Source organism: Asterias amurensis, chromosome 18 (assembly GCF_032118995.1).
Source record: "Asterias amurensis chromosome 18, ASM3211899v1".
NCBI classification, from domain to species: domain Eukaryota; kingdom Metazoa; phylum Echinodermata; class Asteroidea; order Forcipulatida; family Asteriidae; genus Asterias; species Asterias amurensis.
In genome coordinates this window covers 16,954,648-16,967,926 of record NC_092665.1, presented here as the reverse complement: position 1 = coordinate 16,967,926, position 13,279 = coordinate 16,954,648, and the positions used below count along the sequence as shown (strand labels likewise).

General features: G+C 37.6%; 1 protein-coding gene across 2 annotated transcripts in view; it reads right to left on the bottom strand.

Annotated features, from left to right (window-relative positions):
- Positions 1 to 393: 393 nt before the first annotated feature.
- The window catches only part of LOC139950660 (eukaryotic translation initiation factor 4 gamma 3-like), a 28,786-nt gene continuing 15,900 nt past the window's right edge, over positions 394 to 13,279 (bottom strand). For both annotated transcript variants that reach the window (XM_071949440.1, XM_071949441.1), the window contains exons 12-30: positions 12,719 to 12,846; positions 12,177 to 12,269; positions 11,451 to 11,621; positions 10,731 to 10,868; positions 9,431 to 9,490; positions 8,850 to 8,990; positions 7,804 to 8,040; positions 7,351 to 7,455; positions 6,637 to 6,897; positions 6,161 to 6,324; positions 5,496 to 5,674; positions 4,961 to 5,100; positions 4,396 to 4,568; positions 3,769 to 3,973; positions 3,150 to 3,248; positions 2,661 to 2,831; positions 2,201 to 2,285; positions 1,577 to 1,726; positions 394 to 937 (exon numbers count right to left, since the gene is read on the bottom strand). In XM_071949440.1, the coding sequence (XP_071805541.1) occupies positions 759 to 937; positions 1,577 to 1,726; positions 2,201 to 2,285; positions 2,661 to 2,831; positions 3,150 to 3,248; positions 3,769 to 3,973; positions 4,396 to 4,568; positions 4,961 to 5,100; positions 5,496 to 5,674; positions 6,161 to 6,324; positions 6,637 to 6,897; positions 7,351 to 7,455; positions 7,804 to 8,040; positions 8,850 to 8,990; positions 9,431 to 9,490; positions 10,731 to 10,868; positions 11,451 to 11,621; positions 12,177 to 12,269; positions 12,719 to 12,846 (2,879 nt within the window). In that variant the 3' untranslated portion in view covers positions 394 to 758. The remainder of the gene's footprint in view (positions 938 to 1,576; positions 1,727 to 2,200; positions 2,286 to 2,660; positions 2,832 to 3,149; positions 3,249 to 3,768; positions 3,974 to 4,395; positions 4,569 to 4,960; positions 5,101 to 5,495; positions 5,675 to 6,160; positions 6,325 to 6,636; positions 6,898 to 7,350; positions 7,456 to 7,803; positions 8,041 to 8,849; positions 8,991 to 9,430; positions 9,491 to 10,730; positions 10,869 to 11,450; positions 11,622 to 12,176; positions 12,270 to 12,718; positions 12,847 to 13,279) is intronic.

The window sequence follows — 13,279 nt, the reverse complement described above, 5'->3', positions numbered from 1 at the left end:
CATGTTGAGATTGCTGGTATCCACCAGTCATAAGCAATAAGCCAATATTGTTTACCAGTGAAGAAAGCCACAAATCTTCACAAGCTCCAATCTCCAGCCGTCTCTATATGACTCACTAGCAAGTCAGTTAATCACCAACATTGCTTACAAAGCAGTTCAACAAGCCAATCATGGAGCCAACGATCATGGAGCCAACGATCATGGAGCCAACGATCATGGAGCCAACGATCATCAAGCCAACGATCATCGAGCCAACGATCATCGAGCCAACGATCATCGAGCCAACGATCGAGCCAACGATCATCGAGCCAACGATCATCGAGCCAACGATCATCGAGCCAACGATCATCGAGCCAACGATCATCGAGCCAATGCTTGGAGCAGATCATCAAACCCTTGCTCCAGCTCAACAATCTCCATCACCAATAAACTAAGCATTTCTTACTCTCAACTCTCAAGAAAGCAGTCAGTAAATCCCACTTTTGAGTTGAAATTGGAGAGTAGTTTGGTTCCATTTTAGTGCATCATCATTTGTCACCTAACATTACAGATAAAGCCGTATAACTAATAGCAGTAACACAATACCCCATGGAATTCTAAAAGTTGCAGGGAAAAATATATAAAAGCAGAAGAGATAATCAAGCAGTGTATTCCGTTAAAAATCCGGCACTGTTTATCGCTGTGAAATCAAACTTAAATCATCCATCATGTATTTTATCTTTTGAGAAGAAACTTGCTTAAATGTTTGGACTTGTATTTTATTTGGCAGGCTCCTCTTCTGCTTCACGAAGCCAATCAAAGAAGCTTGTAACCGACTTTAGAGCCACACCCTTGCCAACAGTCTCATTAGGATCAGAGCTTTTCTGCCAGGCATAGAAGGTTTCTTCTGGGATGACATCTTCATCATACAGCACATTGAAGATTAGTCCAAGAAGTCCTAAAGATAAGGAAGAGATAAAAAATAGGGATTAATAGAGACTGGAAGGTTGGATCGCTGAAGGACTGTGATCAAATTATTTGACAAAACATTAAGTAAAAATTGGTCAAGTGTTCAGATATTGTAAGCTGAACATGCTTTAACTATCACCCAACAGATTGAAGACACTTTTATTTAACATGGATGGTTATAGTAAAAAATTAATAGTCGCTTGCAGTTACACCATGGTTATAGTATCTTAGTATAGTATAGTTTTTGTTCTAATGTGACACATGTACATTTACAAACAAAGTGAAATGCATTTTTGTTTTCCACGTCTATAAACAATTGAAACAAATATTGAAACATAATTTATGCACTAAAAATGTGCAAAATTAAAAGAACTTACTAACAGTTAATAAAAGTTAACCACTCTTAATATGAGACAAATGCACTTTTCATTTTTACATTAACTGGAACAAATATCAAATATTATAAACACACAACAGAAGAACATCAAATTGAGGCAACATTTAATATGGACACAAATACTGACAATTCAACTGACAAGTGTGATCATTCCATCATTATAGACCAAAACTAAATTGAGAACATTCCCAGTGTGTTATACCAATATTATTGTGGCTAGTTTCAACTTACTTGGAGGGCTTTCCAAATGTTGGTTTAAGGCTTGAACAGCATACAAAGCTTGCAATTCTAGATTGTTGTCATTATTGATATAACGCTTCAGGATTGCTGTTCGGACATTTAGTAGATCATGGTTCAGTCTACAGCTCTCTGCTTTATCTCCTGATGTTAAAAAAGAGCATAAGTTATAACATAGTCAGCTACAGTTTGTTTTGGCCAATTTAGCTTGAAACAGAAAGGATGCACCACAGTGCACAGCCAGAGATCATACGTTTTCAATTCACTGGAAAGATGAAAACCAGAGCCAAGAGAATCCTTGTGGCAAAAGAGTGAACAAAACGCAACCTTATTCACATAAGGCCCTAACCAGGAATCAGCCCAGGGCCACACTGGTGATGGTGAGCACTTTAAGCACTAGCCAACCATGTTACTGGTACTACAGCTTCGCAATGGCTTAGACTCGGTCTGTTATTCTTAAAACAAGACTTTCGGTATGGAGAGGGGCAGAATGGCTTAGGCTCTGTCTGTTATATTCTTAAAACAAGACCTTCGGTATGGAAAGAGGGGGGAGCGTTCAAATCAGGCTAAGCTAGGTATGAATCTGTGGTTTTAAACAGGGAATGTAAAGTCACTTACCTTGGATAGTGCTTTGCACAACTACAGTCACTAAGGCACGGATAAATAGCCTTTGCTTTTCAGGGCTTGATATGTTAAGGTTCTTCTGCAGAGAAAATACAAAGACAGAATAATCAAGTTAGCTTTCACTGACACAGATATAAGTACTGAACAATGTTTATGAACAAAATCTTCACTTATAAGGCAACACCACAGATGACTTTTCCTCTATTACAATAGTTTTTGAAAAGTGCAGTCCTTAAAACACTTATCTTCAAACAAACTTGAAATAACATTTTTAGGTACCATTGTACTCCCAATAATTATGTTGACATGTTATTATTATTGGCTCATTAAAAACTCAAACATCGCAGCCCAAGCGCTGAATTGTTTATAAAAGACGTACAACAAGAAGTAAAATATAAAAATAAAAAAGGAAGTGTTAACGGCAAATATGTTAACATTTTGTTGAGTAATTTACCTGAATCCAGTCAAACACTTTATCGTTGACATTCTCAATAGTGGCCAGAATGCTTCCAAGTTCTCTCTTAATAAATGAGAACAAATCCTCATCTGACAGACTATTAGCATTGGCATCCCCGCCACTGTTTGTTGTGCTGCTGCTACCAGTCGATAAAGTAAAACCTAGTTTCTGTAAAATAATTTGACAAAATGGATCATCAATAGCAACGGGAAACTGTTTTTTCCTCTTCTTCAAAACTAGAAAAATAAAACAACTTTAATATAGGCGACTAAAATACTTTTATGACAACATCAAATAGTGCACAATATCAATGAATACAGACAATAAAAAACAGCACGGACAAGTACTGTTTCATGTTGATAAAAGTTCAACAGTTCGAATGAACAAAACAAATCCTTCACTGGTTATTAGAATAGACTCTTCCCAAACCATTGAGTTACTTTCCTGTCCAACCCTTATTGAGTCGAGAATAACGATAGCACGTACCTTATTATTTACAAACTCTTGAACATCTTTTCCACTTGGTAGAAACATGTCCCATGTGAATCCTGATGATTGCCACATTTCCCCAACTACATCAGCGCTCTGAAAAAAACATAAACCAGTATGAAAATTATTCCATAATAAAAGTGTGAACAATTTTTCATAATTATTCATGTTCAAATAAGCCCCAAATTTGATCTAGCATCTTTAAGTAATGTTATTACCGAAAGACAGATCATATTCATTTTGTCAAGAAAGAACAGTCAAACTCTAGTAAAACCTATTACGAGAAGCTTGGCCCTACATGATGCAGGCAATAGTGTTTTCATAGAGTTATTTCAATATATTAACCATGTCCACACACCACTCATAGGCAGCAAGAGTACCACGTGCAAATCTTCCTATACTGATGCTGCAGTTGAGATTGAAGATTCCCAAAAGACTAGTCCCAAAGAAGTGTGGCTGTGTTCCATTAAGTATGTGCTCATGGTCCAGTCAATCGGGAACGTTCAAAATGGGAACTTTCCATTGACCATGTCAATTTTTAGGTTTACTTCAGAGGTCCAGACCTACCCTCTCCACAATAAGGTAAACATTGTATAAAGTTTGACGTCCCACTTACATTTAACTTGACAACTGTATGTAATATCTCAGCCATGAGGTCTCCAGCCTTCCTAGCTGCTTTGACAGGCTCCATCATATCAGCTAGAACCTTAAGAGATAAAGAGTTGTCACGGAACGCTGCACCAATGATCTCACCAAGATACTTCCAAATCATGGGGATGTCTAGAGCCATGTCATCAGCATATTCTAGAACCTCTTTCACACTGGATACAGAGAGAAGGGGTAAAAGAAAATCAGTAACCAGCACTGAAAGAGTTTATTAAGTCATAAGAAATAAGAAAATAACATTGTTCACACAAGTTATAAAAGGAACACAAATATCAAATAGTTACATAACGCTGATACAAATATTGCACAATAAACAACGCACAAGGATTAAAGATTATAATCCATACACACCCGGTCAGGCCATGTATATACAACAAGATAAAAAAATTTAAAAAAAATACAATTCATAACTGTGATACAGTGTATCAGTTCAATGAGACAGAATTACAAAGTGAACGGAGACTTTTGAGTGAAATGTTTGAAAGAACTAGCGAAGGTAACTTCCAGGGTAAGGTTCACATTATCTGTAATCACAAATGAAACTTGACAAGTTTGCTAGACCAGAGTTTGAACTCACCCAATAACAAACTGTTCTTTACCGAGATGACCAGCCTTGATGAGTTTATGGAATAGTAGCCCAGCAGAGTCCCTGGCTACTGGATTCTTTTCCAATGAGCAGTTCATGGCTGAACGTACCAGGATGTGCATGTGGGAAGGGGAGTTTAACTCCAATACACACATAAGGGCTTCCTGTCGAGTCAAAGAAGAAAACAATTGTCAAGATATTACTGTAAAGAATTCTTCTTAAAGATTGCCGTCTTTATAAATCCTTCAGCTCGTTTGCTGTTCAACTCTTAAATCCTCACACTTTAGTATCTACAGTGGGTTCCTTCACATTTACTTTAACTGTATGAAACCTTCCACTTATCACATGACTCAAAATATACACTTTACTGCAGACCCAGAGGCTAGTCAATTTAATCCAGCAGTTTTCTCTACCAATTGATGTATTATACCTTACTGTGTAAAACAGACATTCAGGTGAAACAGCACAGATTTCATCCATGTCATGGACCACTTCGAAAATACTTGAACAGTGTTGAGAACAAACAGCTACAGAGATACAAAGTATGCTTTCTTACCTCGACATCTTTAATGCTAAGGAATTCCTCAATCGTTGCCAGGGCCTTCTTTTCAAATACATCTTCTGAGATAGCTGGTGCTGCTGCCGCTCTGGAAATCTCTCTTACTGGAGCAGAAACTGGGGCTGCTTCTTGCTTACCTACATAATATATTGAACAAAGGAATTGGAACTTTTCCCGCAAAACATTTCTATATCTGATTGACTGACAAAATTACTTTAACAACACATTGAGGTTGGTACTGGTATATTTATTATCAACACATTAAAATTGAAACAGCTGGCTTAAAGCCAAAGCGATTCAATGTTGACAGTGTCTCTATATTTCAACAAGATGTTTCCTACATTTCTCACCAACCCTTGATTCCCAAATATCCAAAATTTAATACCGATCAAAAATCCAAGAAGCGCTTTGCTTCAAGTACAAATTATCAACCAGACATTAAAACATCCGAAATGAAAGTTTTATAAAAATATTAACACAAGTATATTTTTTTATTTGAGGCAAAATCTTGACAAAGTTTGAGGAACTTTACCTCTTGAACCTCTGCTGTCCAGATCTTTCTCTCTGGATTGAGATCTTCTAGCTTGAGACATTTTCTGGACTTCAGCAATGGCTGACCTCCTCTCTTTGCTCATCTCGTCTCGTTCCCTGGAGGAGCTGGACCTCTTACCCTGTAAGGATTGAGGACCACGACCCTTGGACTCTGGAACTCTGAATCAATCCAAAATAAAAAGTTAAGTTATTTTCCAAAGCACACTCTAAACATTTCTCTCCAGCTACTAGCAATGGCTTTAAATTTAAAGCCAAAACAGAACTGTGGATCATACCAGTTATTTCTTCACAGAAATAAAACAAGACTATTCTTTATTAACATCCTTCCACACTGAGATCTAACGAAAATGATTGAGTGTTAAGTTGTTGAATGAGAATTGAATACAACAATGTGGCAATCCAGTCTGGAATCTACAGTACCTACAATGTACAAGGTACCGAGGAGTATTAACTGGGCCTAGGTTTAATGTTCCCTTCTCAATCCCTGAAGAAACAATCACAAGACTTCAAAGAGTTGACTGTCTCTTTGAAAATGTGAGAAGGATCAAGTGCATTATATGTATCTCTGCACTCAAAATAGACCAGCCACACAGCAGCATCTTCCCCATCCACAACCTTCGACATCAGAGTTAATTATTATCTTACCTTCCTTTCCTTTCATCAGACAGCATCATGAATCGATTACTCTGCTTTGGTTCTGGAGGCTCTGTCTGTGTCTTGCTGCTACCCCCACTGCTTCCTCGACTCCAACCACCAAAAGATCTTGGCCCACTAGGCCCAAGTTGGATATCATCATCAATGCTTTGTTGCTAAGAACAAAATAAGCAAATAACCAAATCACATCTTCTCTTAAAGTCTCGATAAAAAGACTGCATGTTTCCCGAAACAATGTTTATTCGGTTTGCGATTATACATATGTATATTTACATGTATACCAACAAATCTGCAACCCACAATAAAAGACATAAGCACCAAGTGAAAAATAAAATTTTATAAAAAAACTTTAAAAGCACTTGAATTCATCAAAGCAAATCATTGGAGGCACTTTCACACACAAAAACAACTTGGGCAATAAGTTTGTAATAAGCGAGTCTTGTGAAACAAGAAAGACAGTTTCATACCTTCATGACCTTGAACTTATTAGGATCAACAGCTACCCTGGTAGCCTTTGTTGATGTGACCGTGCTCCATCCCTCTGGTGGAGGGGGACCAACTCGCTGTGGTTGATCCCTCTTATTACGAGACATCCTTGGTGGGGGTGGAGCCATCTGAGCTTGGATGCCTTCCATCTTCTTACGTTCTTCATCTCGTTTGTAGTCTTGATGGATCTGCTCAAGTGTTTTGGGGTTGTCAGTGTCCCTTCGTGGAATCCAGTTTCTTTGCTGTTTTTTTAGCGATAGGAAAAAATGATCATATTACTGCAACAGTCTTAACAATTTATTTTACAAATGGTCACTCAACTATTTTTCCCAGAAATCCAAGATGGTCTGCAGTCTGCATTTTTGACAACTTTTTGGACCCAGTTTCTTCGCTGTTATTTCTGAAATGAATAGGCTACACTATAATTTTACTGCGAAAGTATTCAAGGTTTTAAAAAAAATAAAACAGCAATTAGAAATTGATCACTTAATTATTTTCTAAAGGAATCCAAGATGGTTTATCATTATCATGTACTGTGCAAAAAACCTCCTCTTAAGTACTCTCAAAACTCTGTAACTAAACTATGCAACAATATTATTAACTTCCTGACTGCTTAAAACGTTGTTTGATCAGAAAGCAATAACAGTTACAGCTTCCCCAGTCATGGACAACTTGATTGACCTAATGAAGCTTACCTGTCTGAGGTCCACAACATCTTGAAGCATAAATCGTATTCTTGCCGAGGTCTTCTTCTGGCTGATGATATTCTTTATCTGGGTGAAGTACTGATCAATCCGGTTCTAAAACATAACCAAAAAAATTAAGAATTTAATTTTGAGGTACGAGGTCATTCAACCCAAGAATAGATGCTGTGAAAATAGACATCATGTTTGTCCTGATCTGTTGAAGTTACCTTCAAAAAGCATCTGAAGAACAAGCAACCAATCATACAAGGATATTGTGGGATACCTTGGAAATAAAATGTGATGCCAATTAAAAGTAACCTAGAAATTATGGAAACACTTTGGGCAATAGAAATAAATGAATATGACCTAAAGACTTGAAAATGAGGGAGAGACAGGTTTTTTGGTTCACAATTTAGTGAGGGTACTGAAATTAGAGAAGGATAAATACCCAGTTTGACCCACCTTGGCTTTCTCATGGTCTAAGATCTTTCCTATTGTACTCATAAGATTACTCATACACTCCAGAGACTCCTCATCCTTGGAGCATAGCAACTTGAAGATACAGTCATGCATAATCTGCTCAATCAACATCTGAAGCTTGAAGAGCTCACCGATAAAGCGGATGTTACCAAGGATACGGCGCTTGTTCTTGATTAGCTTCAGCTGAAGATCCTCCATGGCCACCCCTCGTTGTTCAACCTTAAAGAAAAACATTCATCATTATCAGACAAGCTTACACGAACAAGAAAATAAGAAGCTTATTTTCCAGAATGGCAGGACATTCTATATGGTATTTCCCCCATGTATGAGCTTAAGTCGGGTTTAGTAGAGTTGACAACATGACCAAAATGGTCTTAAAATAGTAAAAATATGAATCATATTAGAGGCTAATCATTCCTACTTGCAGCCGAGACGCCAATCTGTAGACGCGGCTACAACGTGTTTCAGTCGCAGTCATGCCGCAAGACACCTTTGGCAGCCACATCAACCCATACGTATAGCCTTGGCCAGGAATTTGACCCAGACCACATTGGTGAGAGGCAAGCACATTACGCCGCATCCACCCAGACCACAACGTGTTTCAGTCGCAGTCATGCCGCAAGGCACCTTTGGCAGCCACATCAACCCATACATGACCATCAAACACAGCCAGATATTGAAAGTGCACTAGTCTGCTCATGTACAGCCTTGGCCAGGAATTGGACCTAGACCACATTGGTGAGAGGCAAGCACATTACACACCAGCTACCCAGGCCACGACAAATGACATCCAACCCAATTTAAGTTGTACCGTGCATCAATATCCTTCAATAAATAACACTAAATAAAGCCTCCCAACCCCAACCCTAACTTTCATGTCATTTACTCACAGGCAGCTTGGCAACGGCTTCTCTTGCTACTTGCTCATCCAACCCAATATAAGTTGTACCGTGCATCAATATCCTTCAATTAATAACACTAAATAAAGCCTCCCAACCCCAACCCTAACTTTCATGTCATCTACTCACAGGCAGCTTGGCAATGGCTTCTCTTGCAACTTGCTCTTCTTTCTCGTCATTCTTTTCTTTCTCAAACTCCTTTTGACATCGGTTGATGAGTAGAGTGCGGAATTGAACAACACCTTGACCAGAGGTTGTTGGTACCCTCAGCTGTCATAATTCAAATAAAAATACATCATGTTAAAATAAATTCAAAACCTTCTTTAAAATGCTGCCTTCACAGTTTATTCATATGGTTTCAATTTAAGTGCCATACGTCAGGTCTAATACTTCACGGAGGCAACAAAGGCGATTGCCTCAATGCACCATGGTCATTGCCTTGGTGCCCTTGAAATGCTACAGTAGAAATTTACAATTTCCTCATAGAATGCCCCTTTACCAGAGGAGAAAATGCTTTGGTGCCCTTGCACCTAGGCATACCGGCCTGCATACATATTACATCCACCTCAGAAAGTGTAGTTAGGCACTGGTTTCAAGGACATTTTGTCTAAGAAAGCAGGTTTTTAATTCACCAAGTAGCTGCAAAGATTGTTAATCATTTGTTTATCATTTGTTCCAAACAACGATGGCAAACCCTGGTTTGTTCTTACCTGAGACAAGTCTCGACACAACTGTGCATATGTTCTACTGAAGGCCTGCTCACTGATTGCCTACGAACAAACAAAAACAGAATAATAAGAAGCATTCATCAAAAATACATACAGGACATTTAAGGGAGTGTTTCATTATTTTTTTTTAATCAAGAGTTTTCATATTTTATTGAATGCTTTCATCATAAACACTTACTGTTAAACAAAAAATAAAATAACTAGACATAATTGCATTTGTGCACAAATGCACAGCTGTTTCGTTAATAACAATTTAAATTTTGTCAACTAAATTTGAAATTCATTCTTTTTTTACAGCAGTTATGACTTATCCAGGCTATTTAAAAAAATAATTTGGATTATACCATGTTCGGATAGCAATTTATGTGTTAAAGGTGCAAAAATAGAAAAAAATCATAAAATATCGTGTGATGACGTCATCATGACGTCATTTCACAATTCACGAGAGCTTGCCAATATCTAACAACCTACCAAGTTGAAACATAATCGCATAATTACTTCGGGAGTTATATAAGTTCAAAAAGTGCACCTTTAAGGCCGCGTCACGTGACCCCCAATGACATCATTGATCTGAAACTTCACACATATGATGGCTGCCTGACAGTTAACGTGTGTGTAAAATTTGAAATGATTACAAGAAACTTCACCACACACATCTTCAAAAAGTCCATTTTGACGAGTTTTCAACCCGCCGCTAGAGGGCGCTGTTGCATTTTGTGACGTCATTGGTATTTTTTTTGAACTGCCCACCCTTGCCAAGCACTAACATCGTTAAAAGCAACTTCATATCTTTTGCCAATTATGAATTAGAGGGGCACTTCTGGTTTAGACCGGAAGTAGAGGTCATGTGAGGTCACGCACACAAAACAAAATGAAGACCTAATTTATCCCTCCCCAATCCCGCAAACAGAAACCTACGGTCTCTTGTGGCTAATTTGTTATAAATTTTCAAACATTAAAAATACAACACCTTTAAGATGACGTCACGTGACTTCTGATTATGTCATAATGACATCCTTGTTTTGCAATGATCATTGCAACAATACCTTTCATCCCTGAAAATTTCATTGCAATTGCTTTTTGGGAACATTGCAAATCAGCACTTATATGACATTTTTCTGAAGATGACAAATAAAAAAATAATAATAATAAAAAAAACTTTTAACAAAAACAAGAGCTGTTTCGCTACGAAAGAGCTAAAAATTGAGGCATGTATTGTTCTGACAAAATCTTTTAAAATAAATCAACACTCTTGCAGTTTTCCTGGAAGTAGCTTCTTTACCTTTTCAAAAACGGTGTCAATGACGCCTTTAAGTCTTTCCTCTGTGTCGATGGAGTAACCCAACACCTGATCTTTTAGCTTGCTGAAGTTATTGGGAGTCAACTTATTCAACAGAGCTTTCATTTTTTTCATAAGTTCCTGACAAATCAAAAATAATTTAAATACATTAATCATGTACTCACAGTGAAAGAAATATTACGCTCATATTAAAGTGATGTTACTTGTGCTTCTGAACCACAATTCACAATATTATGTTGTCACCCCTCAAACAGGGCTCGAATGTGGGTGCAAAATCAACAAGACTACAGTTTAACTGGACCAGAGTTCATTTTACAAGACCAGTTCAAAATGAGTTGAACAAACATTTTGAGAACATATATCTCATTTGCCATGCTACTTCGATACTCAACGGAACTGAAAGACATATCAGAAAAATTGTGAATATATTTTGTTCACAGAGATACTACCCAATGAGGTGTTACTGTCATAATAGTCAATTGAAAAACACATGACCACTGGGCTGTCTCATTGTGAGTTTACTGGCGTAACACTAAATGTACTTTGGCCTCGGGTCTGTGGTCCTGTGTTTTTTTCTGTAGGCTAGTTTATTTAACATAATTTTGAAGAACAACAAACCACCAGAAATGTAACTTATGTAAATCTCTCACAAACTACAATATTCCTGACTCCACAATTCCATTCTGTAAGATGATTACTCACAACGGTCTTGGCTTCTTCCGCATCGTCAGGCACATCCTTGTCAGGTTTCCAGGCTTTGTCTCCAGCAGTGCTGAGCTTGGGAGGTTGAGACGCTCTCTGGATCACCTTCTTAGGCTCTTTCGAGGAACGTCGGCCCCCAGGAACACCCTGACCAAAGTTTGGTGGAGGTTGCTGAAAGGTAGCAACAGAAACACAACTTATTTAATGGAGTTTGATAAATACTATTTATTGGTTTAGGAACTCAAGTTTTGTACAAGTTTCTCATTGAATGCACAGCATCGAAAACAATAGTCTTTTACAAACATTCTTCTGGTACAGTCTGACACATCACTGAGATTCAAACGATAACTAAAACAACTTAATCTACAAAAGATAATAGTAAAAGCATACAAATCTTTGCTATGTTCTTATGCTGTGACAAACATATCAATCAAAAGACTTCATTACTACAATGGCGTTCATTGCAATGCATCACAATTCAGTCTGATTTTTACCATATTATACCTGCATTGATACATAATTAGAACTTTGCTGACAACAAGTTGAGACCGGTGTCAAAGTCGGATTTGAAACTTTTCATGGTGGAAATAAGATATTGAAAAGATGCGGTAACACCAGATCATGACTATCAAATCAGTGTCAAAGTCGTGACTACTGGAGTGCAACTAGTCAGGTAGTAAATTTCACTAGTCATTAAGGCATAATAAATAATCAAGTAACACTTACTGAACCACGAGGTGACTTGAGGTATTGTGGTGTAAAGTCCACTCTGTTGTTTATTCTGCTTGGCATTTCTGTACTTGGTAGCCTTATCTCAGCCTGAACAACAAAATCAAAAGGTAAACATAGAAAATTAAATGATGCTTTTAAAGTGCTTCCACATGCAAACACAATTAGGTATACAAAGAAAGTTACACCAACAAAGTGAAGCTCTGATCACATCTACAGAATCATACAATTAAGACTGTATGACTTCAGCTTTAGACAAATGGTGTCCCAAAATTCAATTTGGATGTGTTTTTCATGGTCGTAAACAACAACTGATTCTGTTAAATCGGCATTTGGTCAATCACTAGTCAATGACCGATACATTTATTGGTTACTGGTTACAGCCACCATAACACACCCCTGGAAAGAAACAAATTGGCATCAGTAGAAACTTCACATCACTCCTGAATAAAATTTAGAGGAACCAAAGTTTTGGGAAAGGAGAAACTGCTGTAAATTACAGGCATGATATCTAGAGATTTGAATTTTGCTAATCGTACCTTTTCCAGCACTATGTCTGGTATGTGTGGAAGACCTTCTGGTTTGTCTTTACAGTCCGACTGAAATTGCAGCAGAAAGTCGCGGCCGTATTGCTTCTTCCCTTCCGGGTTCATTGGACTCCACTGGTCTGTAAGAAACAACGGCAAAACAAATAAAACAGGAATTACAAATACTTCTTTTATCTGGGTCTCTTCTAGAAAACCCTGTTTTAAATTTTGATATCCAACTGGAATAGGATAATTTATGGGTAAGGAATACCATTGAATTAAACCCAAACCTCTAAGGCTGTTAAAAAAAAACTTAACTGTGAGCGCAAAGTGAAGGCTTGGGAGCGCAAAAACTTGCGAGCATGAAGCCTGCTCACATACATTTATCTTTGCTTTGAAAGCCCCACTTTGCATTCCCGGCATTATTCTATGTAGTTATACCTTTATGTTTTTAAGAACTTAATATTAAAAATAAAATCAAAATAATAATATAAGTTTTCCTCTGAGCCTCTTCAGTTGATACTAATCCCCCCTTCCTGTCTCACCGTCTCTATAGATGTACTTCACCTGTAT